Genomic DNA, 19,849 nt, shown 5'->3' with positions numbered 1-19,849 from the left:
TCGAACAGCGGTATACTACTGTTGCCTTTATTTAAACAGATATATGTATTGACTTAAAAAGAACATAAGGGTATTATTTCTACAATCTTTGATAAAGTGAATGCAAGAAAGTGAGAAATGTCCCTCTATTTAGCTCCAATAATGAAGATTATGTGTGACAACCTTTTATTTTAATATATCATATCCAAACTGAATAAAGTCTAATCATCCATACATGAAAAATTGTTTTTGAAAAGATATCTATTTTCTATGAACACTGTTCTGCAATAGAGTGAAAACTATGCACACTAACCTCACTAGAAGGTGAAATGTTCAAATGAAGACATGTCATTATCTTTAGTAAAAAAAGGGAGTCTCCATCCTATAACTGGTGCATTTGAAGTCATGAAAAAGGATGTTTGATTATGAATGACAGTAAAGTAGAATATTAAAAGTACACGAGACAACACTGAGAAATACTCAAGTTAAAAAACAAAAATTTCACTCCAATTCAGTTACTCAAAGTTTTACATAAAGGATTGATAAAAGATTTTCCAACCATAACATATGATTGTTAAAGTAACTGTTATATGATAAGTTACTGCTGTGGACAAATAAAGGATAAATATTGAATAAACGACATGACAAAAATTTGGAATATACCACATTTATTTTCAATAATACAAGCAAACAACCATTTGTAAGTTAAATAATTTATACAATCTCAGACATTCACCAATATACACTAATAATATCAAATAAGCAGCAAATAATCTAATTTAATGCTAGGATCACCAGTACCTTTTCCCCCAAAAAATGGAAAATGTTATAAAAGTTTTCATATAATTTAATCATATTATTACATATGTCAAGTACCTTTTACCCTAAAAGTTGGAAAGTATATTATGTTTACATATTATTTAATAAATAAATAATATCTTTAGGAGTGGATAAAAACAAATTTCAACCAATAGATTTGAGGGTAAATAAATATTTAATGTAATAACAAGACCTCAAAACTTTTTGGGTACTACATGTAAATAAATAAACAGGATATGATATCCCATAAAAAAGCAAAGAATGACTTTAGTACATTTCAACCACAACATCGTTTAGAAATATGGCGGATAATTTAATAAGATATTTGAGATTAAATGATGATACAGGTAAGTAATAAATAAACGTTTGAATTTAATACTTTGTTTAATGGGCTGTATAATGCATAAATTTAACCACAAAAATTACTTCATAAACTCAGGTAAATGTTGTGCTTCAGATGTACCCATTGCTTTCATACAAAGAGAATCTATATATCCATAATAGTGCCAGGGCTTTTCTTGAGAAAGAATAGCTGGCTATTAATTTTTCAATTTCAAAATATATAGAAGTTATTCACATCATTCTAGTTAAAATTAAATCCCTGCTATTGCACATGCAAAGATTAAATTTTAATTCGATTGGTATTCACATCAGCTTGATAGTTAGCATTTATTCAGACCAAATATTTATTACACTTGAATTACAATACACAGATGATTGACAACTACATTAGATGTTTAATTGCAAATAATATTTATTCATTTGATAAATAAAATACTTTTTTATGACGTCCATTTTCAGCCAAATAGAAACTTATTTTTATGTTTCACTTTTGGAGAAACGTTAGTTCAAATGAAAAATTGATATATATGTATTTTTGTGGTAGAGTAATAGAGTATAGCATATAGAATGATGATAAAGCTCAGAGCAAATGGGGATATAAATGAATTACTACATCATCACAATATTGCACCAATATTTCATATTGAGTATACCAGACAAAGCTACAGAATGGTAAAAGTAAAATTAAAACTATAGAACTTCCAAACTACAGAAATTAACATTAGTCTCATCTTTTATTTTAAATAAATCTGTCCTTTGCCAAAGACACAGATGTGTCATTTAATTCCTGTATATGATAATCATATGTCTAGTTAAAACTTCATTTCAATGAACCTTTTAAGTCTCATTCTGATTAAAATTGCATTAATTTCAACATAAACCCACTTTGAAATGATGCAAAATATTTTTGTTAGGAAAAAAATAGAGTTAAATTAATAGTTAAATTCCTTGACATATATTTTTTCCACCAGACACAAAACATTATCTTTGATCTAAATTTATTTAAGGTGGAGGTTCCTTCCTGATTTATTAAATATTTCTGTGTGTAACAATTATGACATCCTGTTGTGCTGTTAGTGGAATTTAAACATTTTTTTTCTGCTCCTTGTCATCTTGATAATAAATCCACTTTTTCCAATGTCTTCCACAGCATAAAATTAAAATTTTGTTATAAATAATCGTCTCCCGTTTTCCATTACATAAATCTGTGTTCTATAGGATTTTTCTTTAATAATATTTTTTTTTGTAAATATTAGATCACTATCCCTACTTCTTTGTCTGCAATGGTCCTAGATTAACAAAGACTTTTTGTTCTAGCCAGACAACTTGTGGTTCTTGGTTCTCACTGGTCAGTGCAATGGCAGTGTTGTGGTAATCATGCTTCATCATAAAACTGACCTGAAAGGTAAATCATCATACCAAGATGTAAAATTTAACTTACAATGTACCAACATTAAATATAGCAATAAATTGCAACATAATATGTATGTAATTTAAATATTTAGCAGAAATAGAGTACCAATAAATATTGAAAGTTTTTAAATTTCATTTTTTTTTATATAACATTTCAACTGTATATTAATATCAGTCCAATTTTTCTAAAAATAAATTTTATTAGTCTTAAAGAAACATCAAATATTTCTGAACATAAAATGTTTCTATATTTAAAGGTAACATATGAAAATCCCCAAAATAGCTACGTTTCAATTTCGGGGGAAAAGAAATGTTCCTCATGTTATGCATAAAAAATCATAAATACACATGTCAAGAAGACTTTTTTTCATAATCAAAACAAAACATCAAACTCTTTCTGAATGTGATGTTAAACAAATTTGATATATATAATTAATATTGCAAGATTACCTGTATATCTCCATCTTTAACTTGTGGTTTGACTTTTACATAAAATCCAACTTTGTTTGCTTTTCTAAATGCAATTACACTGAAACAGAAAATCACTTCAGTTAATAGAATAATTCTGCCTGACATACCAATGCACCTTTTATATAAAAGTAGGTCTGTACATAGTTGGAAGCTAGAACCTAGCTTTATCTCATGATCTCAATATTAACAGCACATGCAATCATTTTGCCTGAATATTTAACCTAAATTAATTTCTGACAAATATTACAGTAAATAAGATGTTTAAAACCAAAAGTGGCAAAAAAATCTTTGAACTCATTTTATTGCTTGGTAGTCTGTTGACACTGAATATCATTTTTCTTAACAACGAAAAACCATCAGACTACCACTTTTCCTAATGGAGAAAATACAAGTGGTTTGAAATACATTGATTAAAAAAAATAGATTGTATGCAAATGATGTCACTATGCGATTTACCTAATCAAACTATCTTTGAGATGACTTATGTGAGTAGATTTTCATGAAAAAAATAGGAAACTCAAATCTTACGTGTTGTAACAGACTTAAAAATCCGTGTATTTTTGTAGGGTTACATCATCATTGTGTGATTTCTTTAATTCTAACGCAATGTTTTATGACACTGCAAAATATTCTAAACTATAAATCCCATCATACCTTGGATCATCCTTCTGAGCTTCCTGTTCCTGACTACCAACATCATACAGAGCAGCATCATCACGACGACTCACAACTATTGTATCTTTTGGCAAGGTTATCTAAAAGTCATCATATTTGTATTAACAGTTTTCATTCATTGCTGGGTAAAATGTGAATTTTATTTGAACAATTTACAATCAAAAAGTTTATGTTTTAATCAATTGTCCTGAAAGAGGTTTATTCTTATTTTGAGGGGGTAGGAGGGGATATCATCCCAAATGTTCAAGACAATTAACACCAAATCCTGAATTTCTATGAAAATAATGATTCTCTTCCTGCATCTTGATATTATTTAATCCTGATTTCCCAATCATCTAACTGGATATTTACAAATTCCAACAAATTAAACAGCTCAATCTGACATTTTAATACAAAAAAAGAAATATCTATGTAATTTTTAGAAATCATTGCAAAAAAAAACAACACAGATAGTATCTGGTTCCCAAAGATTTGTGATAATAAATGTATGATTACTTTCTTAGTTAACGTAATAAATAGCTTGAGATAAAATTCAAGTTGTCTTAACCAGTTTCAATATAACTGTTTCACATGTTAATGGGTTATAGTTGGGTACTTTGTCACAGGAACTAAAATTTTTATATTGATGGTTAAGGCTTACTGCAAATAAAAATCCTTTAATATAACAAGAATGTGTCCCAAGTACACAGATGCCCCACTCACACTATCATTTTCTATGTTCAGTGGACCGTTAAATTGGGGTTCAGAACTCTAATTTGGAATTGAAATAAGAAAGATCATATCACAGGGAACATGTGTACTAAGTTTAAAGTTGATTGGACTTCAACTTCATCACAAACTACCTTGACCAAATACTTTAACCTGAAGCAGGACAAACAAACGAACAGACAAGCGGACAAACAGACCAGAAAACAAAAATTCCCCTCTACTATCGTAAGGTTAACCCACAATTTTCTTGGAATACGACATGTGTGTTTTTCATTCTATTCATTGGTTGATAAAGTCAGCTGATTTCATCAGATTGTATGGACTTCCCCCTTTCTGAATTAATTTTTTTTCTTTTTTTTTGTAATGTTAATACTTTTTTGATAAAATATTCCAAAACTCTATGAATCATATGAAATGTTTGATTTGACTAAATATTTCATTGTATACAGTAACTACCTTAGAATTGCTGAAGTCATCTTGTGTGTCACCTTCTAGTGTTGTCAAATTAATATTGGTATTGTATGAAGTTGGATTACAAACAGTCAATATCACTTTACAATCCTAAAACAAATTATTATAAGAATTGTAAAATTTCGGGTTTACAAAACATTCAATATCATACAGTGAAACCTGTCCAAACCGAACACCCACGGTACTTTGCGTTTTGTTCGGTTTTCACAAGTGTTCGGATTGTAGAGGTAAACGGAAGTCGACACCAAATAATGTTGGCATATACTGACAAGGGATAATAGGTGACACCACAGACGAAAGTTTATTTTTGTGTTGATTTAGATGTAAATGTAAAAATAAAAGGAGATGAAGATAGACGTTTTGCTACATTTTTGTTTATAAATCAAACGCCACTCCGTCAATCACGCTCGTCGTTGGGAGATTTCCGACGTGGAGCGATTTAGCTTTTTATAATTATTTTCTCATCCGTTAATTCACTGACCAATTCAGATTCACAGTCAATGTCAAATGACGTTTCCGTAGTTGAATCGGGAACATCATTGTACACAGAGTTCTCGGACTAAACTGGTCACCCACTGATTGATACTTCGGCACACGATAACAGTGAAACAACAGCAGGGGTCCAGTTTATTCTCGGACTTTATCGTTGCCAAATAGCTAACGGAAGTCTTCGGGGGCATTCGAAATAAATATATAGGGCCTATAAAGGGAATCCAGCAATCGAAATCCATTGACCATGTTATGTTGCACGACTTCTTAATCCGGTGAAAGGCTTTAAAATTATTATTTAATTAAACAGTTTAGCTACAGAATGGTAGTTTCGATTTTGTGGCCGTAATTATTTGAGTAAGGTGCATTTAATTGATCTGAGGGAAAGTTCTTTTCTCGTCATTATCGGCGATGGGGGTAGCTGACCAGTTTAACGTTTCTGTACAAAAAATCACTTTATACATGGACACAGACATGCTAATTAGTTTGTAATAACAACTCACAAGTTCATTAAACCTTAAATACCTTCTGGGATATTCTGCCATCCCGTGTTTGTTTATTTAAATCATGCAAATAATTAATAATATTTTATTGTTTTGATTGGTATTGATCGATTTTGACAGGTAATTTTTAGATAATAATTTACTAACGAGCCTTCACAAAGCGTTCGGAATTCGGTGTTGACAGGGTTCGGATTTTTCAGGTTAGATTAACGTTAATTGATAGGGAAATTTTGTGGGACTTTGAAAATTGTTCGGTTTAAACTGAAATTCGGTTTTATCAGGGTTCGGTTTACCCAGGTTTCACTGTATTACATCATTGCCTTATATTATCCAGTATCAAGTCATGTCCATGATCTTAACAATATTAGGCAGGAAGATCAAAGGGAAAAGTTCAAACTGCTGATAAAACGAATTATCTAGTTCTAAGAAACTGCTGTAACAAGAAACAATGGATAACTGCTATGTTTCTACTGAAGATGAAGGTAAATACAAACTTATCTATATGGGTATTAAAATTCACTACCAGTTTTCCCTTTTAAAACAATAGCGTATACAGTTGGTGTTTATTACTGATCTTTGATAGTGTGTTTGATTTATGAACAACTTTTTAAAATTTTTGTGCGATTTATACCTTGCTATATTTTGAACTCCTGTGAGGACTTTGTGTCAACATCTAGTCATGCTTCAGGGATTCCCTCTATAATCAACGAAGTTTATCCCACGAAAGCCCCCCCCCCCCACCCCCTTTTATAGCTGACTATGCGGTATGGGCTTTGCTCATTGTTGAAGGCCGTACGGTGACTTATAGTTGTTAATGTCTGTGTCATTTTGGTCTTTTGTGGATAGTTGTCTTATTGGCAATCATACCACATCTTCTTTTTTTTCTTTTTTCTTTTCAACTATTGAGTATCTTGGATATCATTCGCCTCTCTTTCATTCGCCTCTCTTTTAATTCAGAAAATTATATATAAAAGTTATCTAGATAGCATAACCACCATGAATACATACCTTATCAAAATTCAGCTCAGGGGATGTAAATATCCTTATTTCTGGTATATGGCTCCTAAAATGAACAAGATTTCTCTAATAAGAGACTTCATTTAAATACATAAGACATAATTGTGTGGGAAAATTTGATCCAAAAGTTATATTGCCCCATTAATACCTTTTCCTTTTTTTTCTACCAGCATTGAAAAGATTCCATAGATCAGTTTAAAAAGTAAGATTTTTTATGAAAAGAGTTGCAGAAGGGACATCTTTATTCAAGCGTAAAACAATAAAATAATAATGTTTAAGATATAAAAAAATTTCAAATCACTGATATAAGCTAATTTGTATAAGACTACTTACATGGCAATCAACTGTATCTTAAACTTGATGGATATAGGGTTGAACTCTGGCTTGCTTAGGTTGTGCTCACATTGCTGAAAAATATAAGTCAAGGTTAAATTGGTTTGATCATTTCTGTAACAACAAGAAGATAATATCAAAATACTAATACATATCCAAAATAATAAATAATTTGAAAATTAATAATGAAAATATGTTCATTCTATTCTTTCAAGTTCATACAGAAAAAGGAAATAATACTAATCTGACAGTATGCATACAATTCCCTGCCTTAACAAATCTTTCTTGTGGATAAAATGGTTTGGTAATGAATTTGTTCTTGTAATGATTTATTGAATGTAACAGTTCAGATCATATTGTAAATTCATTATTATTTGTGGGATACCAATGTTTGTGGGTTTAGTGGGTCTATGTGAACCATAGCTCAAAATGTACAACAAAGTACATCATTTCTACAGGCTTGTATTCAGACTTTAGTAAAACCAAACTAGAGGCTCTCAAGAGCCTGTATCGCTCACCTGATTCTACTTGGGTTTTTGAAATCATATAAAAAAATATAAAATTTGGCTAAAAGTGACAACACAACCTCATTTATAAGGAAAGGAACATGTTTAATTTCATTCAAAAGTCCCCCACTGGCGGCCATCTTGGATGACGGATCGGCTACAAAGTAACAACACTTGGTCAGCACCTCATAAGGAACATTCATGCCATGTTTAGTTTTATTCCATTCAGTGGTTCTCTAAAAGAAGTCATTTGTATGCATTTCCCATAGGGTCCTATGTTAAACTAAGTCCCCTGCTGGCGGCCATCTTGGATGATGGATCGGCTACAAAGTAACAACACTTGGTCAGCACCTCATAAGGAACATTCATGCAATGTTTGGTTTTATTCCATTCAGTGGTTCTCTAAAAGAAGTCATTTGTATGCATTTCCCATAGGGTCCTATGTTAAACTAAGTCCCCCGCTGGCTGCAATCTTGGATAATGGATCAGCTACAAAGTAACAACACTTGGTCAGCACCACATAAGGAACATTCATGCCATGTTTGATTTCATTCCATTCAGTGGTTCACTAGAAGAAGTGATTTGTATGCATTTCCAATAGGGTCCTATGTTAAACTAAGTCCCCCGCTGGCGGCCTTCTTGGATAATGGATCAGCTACAAAGTAACAACACTTGTTCAGCACTCCATAAGGAACATTCATGCTATGTTTAGTTTCATTCCATTTAGTGGTTCTCTAGAAGAAGTCATTTGTATGCATTTCCCATAGGGTCCTATGTTAAACTAAGTCCCCCGCTGGCGGCCATCTTGGATGATGGATCGGCTACAAAGTAACAACACTTGGTCAGCATCCCATAAGGAACATTCATGCTATGTTTGGTTTCATTCCATTCAGTGGTTCTCTAAAATAAGTCATTTGTATGCATTTCCCATAGGGTCCTATGTTAAACTAAGTCCCCGGCTGGCAGCCATCTTGGATGATGGATCAGCAACAAAGTAACAACACTTGGTCAGCACCTCATAAGGAACATTCATGCCATGTTTGGTTTCATTCCATTCAGTGGTTCTCTAAAAGAAGTCATTTGTATGCATTTCCCATAGGGTCCTATGTTAAACTAAGTCCCCCACTGGCGGCCATCTTGGATGATGGATCGGCTACAAAGTAACAACACTTGGTCAGCACCCCATAAGGAACATTCATGCTATGTTTGGTTTTATTCCATTCAGTGGTTCTCTAAAAGAAGTCATGTGTTTGCATTTCCCCTAGGGTCCTATGTTAAACTAAGTCCCCTGCTGGCGGCCATCTTTGATGATGGATCGGCTACAAAGTAACAACAATTGGTTAGCACCACATAAGGAACATTCATGCCATGTTTGGTTACATTCCATTCAGTGGTTCACTAGAAGAAGTCATTTGTATGCATTTCCCATAGGGTCCTATGTTAAACTAAGTCCCCCGCTGGCGGCCATCTTGGATGATGGATCGACTACAAAGTAACAACATTTGGTCAGCACCCCATAAGGATAATTCATGCTATGTTTGGTTTTATTCCATTCAGTGGTTCTCTAAAAGAAGTCATTTGTATGCATTTCCCATAGGGTCCTATGTTAAACTAAGTCCCCGGCTGGCGGCCATCTTGGATGATGGATCGGCAACAAAGTAACAACACTTGGTCAGCACCTCATAAGGAACATTCATGCCATGTTTGGTTTCATTCCATTCAATGGTTCTCTAAAAGAAGTCATTTGTATGCATTTCCCATAGCGTCCTATGTTAAACTAAGTCCCCCGCTGGCGGCCATCTTGGATGATGGATCGGCTACAAAGTAACAACACTTGGTCAGCACCTCATAAGGAACATTCATGCCATGTTTGGTTCCATTCCATTCAGTGGTTCTTTAGAAGAAGTTCAAAATGTAAATTGTTAACGACGACAACGCCGGACGACGCCGGACGATGCCGGACGACGCCGGACGACGACGGACGACGGACGCCAAGTGGTGAGAAAAGCTCACTTGGCCCTTCGGGCCAGGTGAGCTAAAAATCAAACATCCATGATAAAACATGTTTTCCTTAATCCATGAAAATTGGTACCCTTAAAAAAAAATTAATCAACTGCTACTTACAGCCTGGCCAAATTCTAATCAAATTTAGCAAAATTGGAGACATATTTCAACATATCCCTAAGAGACTCCACAAAGTTGAGAATAAAAATGGGAAATATGTCCAAGCGACAACAACCCGACCAAAGAGCAGATAAAAGCTTAAGTCCAACAATGGGTCTCCACTGCAGTAAGAAAATCCAGCACCTGGAGATGGGACTCAGTTTAATAAAAATATGCACTAGTTCAGTGAAAATGGACGTAAAATTAAACACCAAAACATATAAATAAACTAATTAAAAAACGTACAAGACTAACAAGGGCCAGAGGCTCCTGACAAAAATGCAGCAGGGTTTTATGAGATCTCAACCCTCCCCCTATACCTATAGCCAGTGTAAAATAAATAAACATACAGCTATATGTTTTACATACTTTACATCTAAGTGATCTCCTAATCAGTAAATGTTTATGGAGAGGATGTAAATCTGTCATCTCACAAGGCTGGAACTCTGGAGGGGCATGTCTCTGACTCATACCAGCCACTGTTGAATGAAAAATACAGAGTTGTTAGAATATATATATATATATTGTAAATCTCACAAGGCTGGAACTCTGGAGGGGCATGTCTCTGACTCATACCAGCCACTGTTGAATGAAAAATACAGAGTTGTTAGAATGTATATATTGTAAATCTCACAAGGCTGGAACTCTGGAGGGGCAAGTCTCTGACTCATACCAGCCACTGTTGAATGAAAAATACAGAGTTGTTAGAATGTATATATTGTAAATCTCACAAGGCTGGAACTCTGGAGGGGCAAGTCTCTGACTCATACCAGCCACTGTTGAATGAAAAATACAGAGTTGTTAGAATATATATATTGTAAATCTCACAAGGCTGGAACTCTGGAGGGGCAAGTCTCTGACTCATACCAGCCACTGTTGAATGAAAAATACAGAGTTGTTAGAATATATATATTGTAAATCTCACAAGGCTGGAACTCTGGAGGGGCAAGTCTCTGACTCATACCAGCCACTGGAAATTAAAAGACAAGAGATGTTAAACCATTTATACAGTAAATTTAGAAATTAAAGATGGATTCCAAGAGGAGAAAATATTAATATATAAAAAGAAATTCTCACTCTCTTAAATTTTAATATAAATTAGCAAATGATAGGTAATATATGTCCAATTTATTTTTTTTTATGAAAGAAGTAGTATTAATTGTAATTTATAGAGTGATCGAAATATAACATAAACATAAGATATTTTATGACAATTTTAACATGCCAATTTTTTTAATGTCTTGAAATCTTTTAACATGACAAATTTTCTTAACCAAAAGTATACCTATTATCATAAAAGCTCTAATTTTTACAGTTCAAACTGCAGTTGTCCATGTAGACATGTATTGCCATGATATAGCTTTTTAGCCCTGATGTGGTGTAAAACAAACATCAATAAATATAAACATCGCTATTTTGTGCATTTTTCCTTTGATCTTATTTTGTGATAATTTTTCATATCATTCTACTCGATTGAGATAGAAAATTATCACAAGAAACTAAGGAGATATGCAGCGTTGCTAATGAAATTGACATAAAATTGACAACATCGTCATAGGTAAAATAAGGATACACATATTATCATTGGTCATCTCAACTCGATTGCCTTTCTTGCTTTCGCCGTACCGGTTCAAACAAGAAAATCAATCTCGTTGAGATGATCAACAATAATCTATAATCATATGGAGCGAAAAGGAAATTTTTGAGTATTGGTAAAAGGGGAATAATTCACACGATTAAAAACTTACACCATACTTCAATTACATGTTCTGACTAGATGTGTCAAAGCGACATGAATGGCTCTGTCCCAAAAAGTTTGAAAATCTGCAATTTCAATAACACATTTGGACACAAAATCTGTATAACTGTGATTTTCAATAATTTATCAAAGTCCAAAGCCTGTAATTTCAGCAAAAATTAGCGGAGCGGAACGAAACTTAAACTTGATCTGTAACTCATCATGGTTAACTCATATACCAAAAATCAGTCCAATATCTGAAGGCGTTTAGTATAAAAGTTGTATAACTGTGATTTTCAACAATTTCTCAAAGTCCAAAGCCCATAATTTCAGCAAAACTTAGTGGAGCGGAACAAAACTTAATCTGTAACTCATCATGGTTAACTCACATATCAAAAATCAGCCAAATATCCGAAGGCGCTTAGAAAAAAACTCCGTATAATGGTTTGTTGCGGAATGACGGAATTATTGAATTTCAGAATTGCGGAATTTCGGACAAGGGTAAAACTATATGCCACCGACAACTTCGTTGCAGGGCCATAAAAATAAAGAGATTGATTTCCTTACCTCATTAAAAAAAAAATGATCTGAAGTTTGAGATTGAGAATTTTTGAACTGGCATAACATCAAACATAACTGTCACAAAAAAGAATTTTGGTCAAAGGGAGATAATTTTATTTTCTATTCACTTCATAAGAGCGTCTATTTACTTGTGACTTGATTTAAACATACTATTTTCTAAATGTAACTCCTGTGTAAATATCTCATCTTTTAATGGTACAAAGGTTGTAACAGTGTCAGCTGGTTCCACAGGGGAGATAATAGTGTCTTCATCTTTTGACCTAAAATACAAAGCAAATATAATGACTTTTAATGCACAATGCTTTCTGTTTCACACCAACATGACCAATAAAATATAAGGTTTAAATCTAGATTGAATACAAGTAGATATGTGTTTGAAGCATATCAGATTATGTGTTTATTTCTGTTGATCTATATTGGGACTAAGCCTATTTTGATATCTTACCAATAACAATAAAACAATAGTAAATGAAACTAACATTTCTGTTAAAAGAGCCTATCGAACAGAATTAATCATTAAAAGTTTTTGGTCTTTAATTCCATACATGAAAATTAACAGATACAAAATGAAATTTAAATTAGTAAATGACTGATGGAAGACTAAATGACCTGGCTTATTAGACACAAAGTATCCCCTTTTCTATGTTAATGTTCCCTACCATATATCATGTATATAAGGTACTTACCCACCAGTGCTAGGAGATGCCAACAATCCTTTCCTCTTGGCTGCTACAGAAACCATTCCATATTTATCCATACCAGCCTGAAAAATGTCTTTCTATTACAATTATCATCCTTTTTTCTCTACTTAAAAATGAACTCCAAATATTGTGCTGTCTATATTTTTTTTATGTTAAATACCTGTATCTGAATATCTGTACTGTAGAGGTCTTATTTCTTTGTTTAAACTAAATGGAGAATGTGTCCCATGGACACAGATGATGTGCCTGCTTTCATATAACGTTATAAAGGGGCATAACTAAAGAGCGATGAAAGTGACACCAACCAAATTCAAAAAGTATCAGTGTTCTACTGTTATAAGCATTAATTTTTGTGTGTAAGTTTTATAACATTTAGTTGAGGCAAACTAAAGTAAAAGAATGGAAATTAATTTTGGGACGAAGGTACAGATGAACAAGGGTAATAACACTTAATGCCCCCTCTGCTGAAGCAAGGGCATTGAAAATGTTTAGAGATACAAAATGTATAAAGTTTAATTATCTTTATTTCATATCAGATTGATTTGAGACTGTCATTTCATCTTGCTATACATAAGCCGTTATAAACAAAATTATAAGTTCCTTTTTAAACTTCCTCAAAGAAAATTTTTAATAGTAGCATTATCTAAAACTCATTAATTTTAGGTGAGTAAATCTAAATTGTTCTGCAGATTGAGTTTTTTTTTTTAAATTGTCACTTGGGAATTTCCCTGATGAAAGATCTGATTACCAAAAAGTTGAATGGAAACAATAAGGACTTCATCCTCTTTCATAGCTAAAACCAGACTCAAATGATACTTCCCTGTAACATTTTGTAATATCTTTTTATCTTTTTTTTTACGAAATTTTTCTTTGATCTTACTGACTGATAATTTCCTTTCTCAGCACAGTATAGTGATATGAAAAATTATTGCTAGAAACTAAGGTTGCACATGCACGTCGTCATAGATTGTATAGAGATAAACAGATTATCATTGGTCATCTCAACTCAATTGCTTTTCACACTTTAGCCATTCTAGCTGAAGCGAGAAAATCAATCTCACTGAGATGATGAATGATTATCTATGATAACATGGCAATAACATTTCTTATTGTCAAGGCCACAATTAAAAATATTTTGGTTTGCCCAAACCCTACCCAAAGGTTGAGACAGTGGGTAGGTAGGTAGGCATTTTCTTTTTTTTTTCTAAAAGAGAAATTGAAGTATCGGGTGTTTATTAGTCTTCATGCCTATCTGATTAAGAAAAAAAATTCTTCAAATCAGGACAATAAAAGAATTTGAGTAGGCAGCTTTTTTCTGGATAGGTAGGGTTTGGGCAAACAAACCTATTCTTTTTTATGGCCCAATTTCAATAACTTACAGCATAAGTAAGATAACTCCTCCTTCTCACATATTTCTTTCTTTCCTTTTCAGCTTTCTCCTTCTGGGCAATTTGTTGGTATGTTTCCAATAAGGACAATATCTAAAAAAAAATATTTAAAAATGTTTAACTTTATCACTGAAAATTATGTAATTTTCATGCATGCTTTACGTTAAGTAGCCATACAAATTTCTGTAAGGCAATGTATATATATATATATATTATGTAATTGCAAAAAGTTTATATAAACACTTCCTCAACCATCATTTTAACGGATTAAAAAATCTATCAATCAAATTTAGGATGTTTGATAATCTATTTCAAAATAAAAGCTATCCAATAGTGGGACAGTCTTAAATTGATATTAAATATATATAACGGAACTAAAAAGTAGAAAAAGTTAAGATCTATGTTTTTTTAAACAAGCACATTTAGGACAAGAACAAATCAAAATAACATTTAAATTAGCATATATAAAAGAAAGGATATGTACACAACAGCCCCAGTGGATTTTGCTTTTTCCACCTGCCCACCCGTGCCCACTCTAGCTATAATCTCTTTTTTTGTAAAAATATTGATTACAAATCTGCTTTTTTTCAAGTGATTGTACTTGCAAGTCTTTAGATTAAACAAAAGAAATTGCATGCCCACTCCTATGGGTGGGCAGAGTGGTCAAGGTAGAAATTTTGTCCACCCCGTGCCCACTCCCATGGTAATTTAGCAAGGGTCCGGAAATGGTCATATATGCCAGAAATGACCGATTCTGAAATCCATTTGTCTTAGGCGAAAGATTGGGATTTGGGTCAAGTTTAATATTTTTGCAGAAATAATTTCAGTCATTTCGTTGAGATCGGTTTTCTTAATCGCCATTTTAAACTTGTTTTTTGTTTTGATATTCCTTTCCTGTAATAAAACTGCCACTCCAGTATAGTGTTATAATCCTGAGGGCCCTCCCAATAACTTTTGTATTGCCTCAGGGGAATATTGAATATTGAAAGAACCATTAGTGATGTCTGAGAATTTGATCATTTTGAGTCATTAAAATAATTTCATTTTATACTGTTGCCTTCCCTTAACCGCTCTTGAACGATTTTAGGAAAAATGGAAAGAAAATTTGTGCAGTAAATGCGATGCAACAGTTAAAACAAGTTCTTTGATGCTATGAGCATGTAATCAGCTGGTAATGTGATTTTTATAATCTTTTTCGGAAAAAGGGCACCAACTTTAAAGTTATCACACAATGACCGAAATTAGGTGAAAAAAAATCTGGATCCTTGGTATTTAGTATCCATACACAAAATCAGCAGATGCTCAAAAAAGTACAAAAAGCAAAGGAACAGACCTTTTCAATCCCAATAAGGCCATAATAAATAATAGGTTTGTTTGCCCAAACGCTACCTACCCAGAAAAAAGCTGCCTACTCAAATTCTTTTATTGTCCTGATTTGAAGAAGTTTTTTTTTAATCAAATAGGCATGAAGACTAATAAACATCTGATACTTCAATTTCTTTTTCTGAAAGAAAAAAAGAAAATGCCTACCTACCTACCCACTGTCTCAACCTTTGGGTAGGGTTTGGGCAAACCAAAATATTTTTAAGTGTGGCCTAATTATATCATGTATATCTTACCCTCTTCTGATGTGAGTTATCTTTGTCTTCCCAATTTCCACTTGCTGCAGAAAAAAAGGTCATTCATATAAACATATCATCTTTATTTATATAATATAGTCTACTGATCATGCAGCTTTCACAATTACAATTAATATATTGATTGCCAACACATAGAACTACTGTTTTTCTGACTTTTTATACAAAACGCAATGGTAGTAAGAAAACTGCTTGAAATTCCAGGTATTTATTGTCCAGTTGCAGGCATTAAATTCTGAAGTTGCAGTCAACATTCAGCTTTTTAGAGTAACATCATTTTTAAAGCAAGTTTTAAAATGTCCGTTAGATTTTTCAGTTAGGTTTAAAAGACTTATAGAAAATGGAGATTATAATAATACTGTTGATATTAAATCACTGTGTCTTATACTTTTTAAATTAATTTAATAATTTCTTTATTTTCAATTAGAAAGATGAGTGCATGATGATTCTTATATCATGTATATCAGCAGGTAAGCTTTGTTGAGCAGTGGATTTATTATTTTGATTTCAGTATTAATGCTTAGTTGCTATTTAAGAATTGAATGCTTCTTTTTGTAAATTTATTGGGGTGTAAAAGCTTTGACCGAAGTACATTTTGTATGAAGCGCAGAAGCGTTTCATTCTAAAAATGTACGCACGGTCAACGCTTTTACAACCCTATAAAGTTACAAAAAGAAGCATTCAATATTTATAATTACATTTTTTAGCTATGATCATGAAAACACGAATTTTATATATTTTATTATTTAATTCACCTGTGCACTTTATTGTTGGAGCACGTGTTATCATGAGTGAAAAGTTGTATTGAGCAATGCAACTGCTTACGGAATAACACGTGATGTGCAGTTAGCCAATCAGAATAAAATATTATAATGAAACATACATCTAATGTAATTATAAACAAATACATGTAAGAATATTAACACTTAAAATGCAAGATTTCATTTTTTGCGAATCTATCCTGTCACAATTTTTCAAATAAATAAAAACATGGCAAAATATTCTAAACAAAAATTAAGTCTTTAGAGTACATACCAGCAGGTTTATCAGCTATTCCTACATCTCTTGTAGTCCATCTACAGAATCCACACGCCATGTAAAACATCTTCTTTGGAGTAGACTTGTTAGGATCTTCTGGGTTAGATACAGCATGACTAGTGGCTCTTGTTGTCAGAGTATGGCCACAGTTAGGACAATCAAAACAATTACTACACCTAGTAATACAAATTTTAAAATATATATGTTAATTCAATTTAATTAATGAAAATTCTAGAGAATTGGTGACATGTTCACATTAATGATCAGGTTTTGGTATGGTCTCTATCACATACATGTATACTGTTTTTAAGGTGGTACCTAACACTACAGGGAGATAACTCTGTAAAATCAGCAGAACGTTTTAATGACGTTGTGTTCATGAGGGAATATTAAGCTTCTCAATGATCAAAATAAGTGTTTGTCAAACTGCTATATAACCAGTGTATTTTTTCTGATTAAACGGTTGGTTCAAATTTTTTGAAATTTTTATATTTTTGTCAAAGGGTCAAAGTAAATAATTTGTCAAAATTTTAAGAAAATTAAACGAGGCCAAATTAATTTTAGTTAAAGTGTTAGGTACCACCTTAAGGAACATGCCACATTAGAAACCCAATCCTAGCTCTATATTCACAGTCTGATGATGATGACAAAATATATTAAAATTGTATTAAAAAAGCAGACTTCAATAATTGAAAGACTTCCTTCCTGTTGTTATATAAAATATACAAATGAGTGAAAATATTTTGTAAAACAAGTTCTTTAAGATATAAAACTTTATGCAAAACACCAATAAAGAATATTGCCTATAGCTATGTTATGTACTAATGAGACTTAAACAATGATATTTATATTATTTTTGTTTCAAGCTTGCTGGCACTATTTTATTCCACAATCCAGTCTTTGCCCTATTGGCAATCGTACAAGTACCACATTTTCTTTATATTGTCTTTATTCATATCTTATTCCATCCTATCCATGTGAACAAATCTATAAATTCATCACTTTTTCAGGGTTTCCAGAATTTTATGCATGCAAAGGTGAACTCATAACTTATATAAGATGAAAATTAAAACTGTCAATTTCCAAAAATGTTCTTTTATAATTGTTCTTAAATAATCGGTACCTTGAATGACCGAATAACACTGTTAATATCCGAATAATACTTGTAATGACCGAATAAAACTTGGAATTTCAATATTAGCACATATTGGTGACTTTTAAACATTGATTATTAAATAATAGTATATTATCGATGTATTTTGTAACTTATAAATGATTTACAGAAAGCAGATAAGTTCATAAAAAACTTTTTAAATTTAGTGTGTACATCTAATATGGCGACCACAGAAATCAAAATGGCTGCAATTTTCGATTTTTACACTAAATTTAAAATTATCTTTATCAACTTATCTGCTTTCTGTAAATCATTTTTAAATTATAAAATACATTGATAATACATCATAATTTAATAATCAATGATTAGTCACCAAAATGTGCTTATATTAAAATTTCAAGTGTTATTCAGTCATTACAAGTGTTATTTGGATAATAAAAGTGTTATTCAGTCATTCGTGTTACCCTTAAATAATTACCTATTCCTTTTTAGCTTGGCTTCAGCTGCTGGCATGTTCTCCAAACAATTTGGACAGTATGGTGTATCCACCTATTACAAAATTTATGTATTTAAAAAAGTATAAAATTATAAATATGTTTGCTATTCTAGAAAGAAAAAAATAAAAGTGATGGATGCATATTGCAAGTTACTGTAGGTTATTGTATGGCCTTCAACAATGAACAAGGCACAATTAGAACACAGACTGAGAGTTATGCCTTTGATGTCAAGGAAATAACTGGAAAGACTATTCCAACATGTCCAAGAGAAGTAGACTCTGCTGACAAATGTTTAAATAAATGCTTTATCTTTAAATAACTTCAAGAAGCAATATTGACTTACTATGCTCTATAAAATAGAAAAAGTGGCAATATCAAAGGAAGAACGTCTAATACCACTAAAAAGACTTTCAAAACATGCATGACATTTTGCTTTTAACTACCATTGACCTCCAGTGATTATTGCGAAAAGTCATTCTTCCCAAGAACAATCAGGGATTGTAACGCTCTCCTCCTGGGGTTGTATCAGCACTGTCATTGATGACAAAGCTGAATTAAATTGAAATAATATAAATTTTAGGGAGAGTGGGGACGGGTGGTTCTGTATGCGCACCAAGCGGCAAACCCATGGCAGCAGTCTGCACCACTAGTCCGATGCCCCAGACTAGTAAATATTAATTCGGACTGGTGAAAATTCTCAAAATTTTCTATAGTCATATAGGGACAAGTTTTGATATTTAGTGTGCGGACTAGTAAATGAAAAAGTTTTTGGTGCAGACTGTGGCAGTATAATCAGTTTGTTAATTGTGGCCATTATCTGGCAGAAGCAGAACTATTATGTGCAATGATTTGGGATGAAGACAGTGTATGAAGTGCTAATAGTACTTCTGATTCAAGATGTGACAGTGTAAATGAGTGTTGCTCAGCCACTGACACTGTAGGCTGTAGCATGTATGATGAGTCATTCAAACAGTTGTGGGTTTAAATCTGTTCACCTCGTGTAGAACACAGTCTCCACATCTTATTTTAAGACAATGTCTGCATAAATACAGCTTGCAAACTGGTTTCTTTTTGCCACATCCACAGACATATTTAACGAGGTTGACGTCTATGAAAGTCGCCATCGCCCCGTCGAAATAAATTAGTCGATATAATGTTTGAAATAGAAACGAATTCTCTCATTGATTAAAACGCACCAACGAGAAAATGATTTACAATGTGAAGGTCGACAAAAAGGTAAAACGAAAGTGAAAGTGCAAAATGTA

At 32.5% G+C, this 19,849-nt stretch overlaps 1 protein-coding gene across 1 annotated transcript; it reads right to left on the bottom strand.

Moving 5' to 3' along the window:
• Positions 1 to 630: 630 nt before the first annotated feature.
• On the bottom strand, positions 631 to 19,711 carry LOC143045063 (dynactin subunit 4-like). The gene is made up of 14 exons (XM_076217355.1): positions 19,580 to 19,711; positions 18,566 to 18,636; positions 16,971 to 17,149; positions 15,918 to 15,961; positions 14,290 to 14,391; positions 12,896 to 12,972; positions 12,360 to 12,469; positions 10,259 to 10,368; positions 7,221 to 7,294; positions 6,879 to 6,933; positions 4,864 to 4,968; positions 3,679 to 3,779; positions 3,004 to 3,082; positions 631 to 2,538 (listed from the first exon to the last, which is right to left on the bottom strand). Exons 1-14 carry the CDS (start codon positions 19,706 to 19,708, stop codon positions 2,407 to 2,409), a joined length of 1,368 nt encoding a protein of 455 aa, XP_076073470.1. The 5' UTR covers positions 19,709 to 19,711; the 3' UTR covers positions 631 to 2,406.
• Between the last annotated feature and the right edge of the window lie 138 nt (positions 19,712 to 19,849).

This window comes from Mytilus galloprovincialis, chromosome 9 (assembly GCF_965363235.1).
Source record: "Mytilus galloprovincialis chromosome 9, xbMytGall1.hap1.1, whole genome shotgun sequence".
NCBI lineage: Eukaryota > Metazoa > Mollusca > Bivalvia > Mytilida > Mytilidae > Mytilus > Mytilus galloprovincialis.
This window is presented reverse-complemented; position numbering and strand designations above follow the sequence as displayed.

Bases quoted from the DNA above. Each gene is read 5' to 3' on its own strand.
- LOC143045063 (XM_076217355.1), bottom strand. From the start codon at position 19,708: ATGGCGACTTTCATAGACGTCAACCTCGTTAAATATGTCTGTGGATGT. The intron at 4,969-6,878 runs GTATGTATTCAT...AATTTGTTTTAG, and splicing joins CTGAGCTGAATTTTGATAAG to GATTGTAAAGTGATATTGAC. The intron at 3,083-3,678 runs GTATGATGGGAT...TTTCTGTTTCAG, and splicing joins GCTCAGAAGGATGATCCAAG to TGTAATTGCATTTAGAAAAG.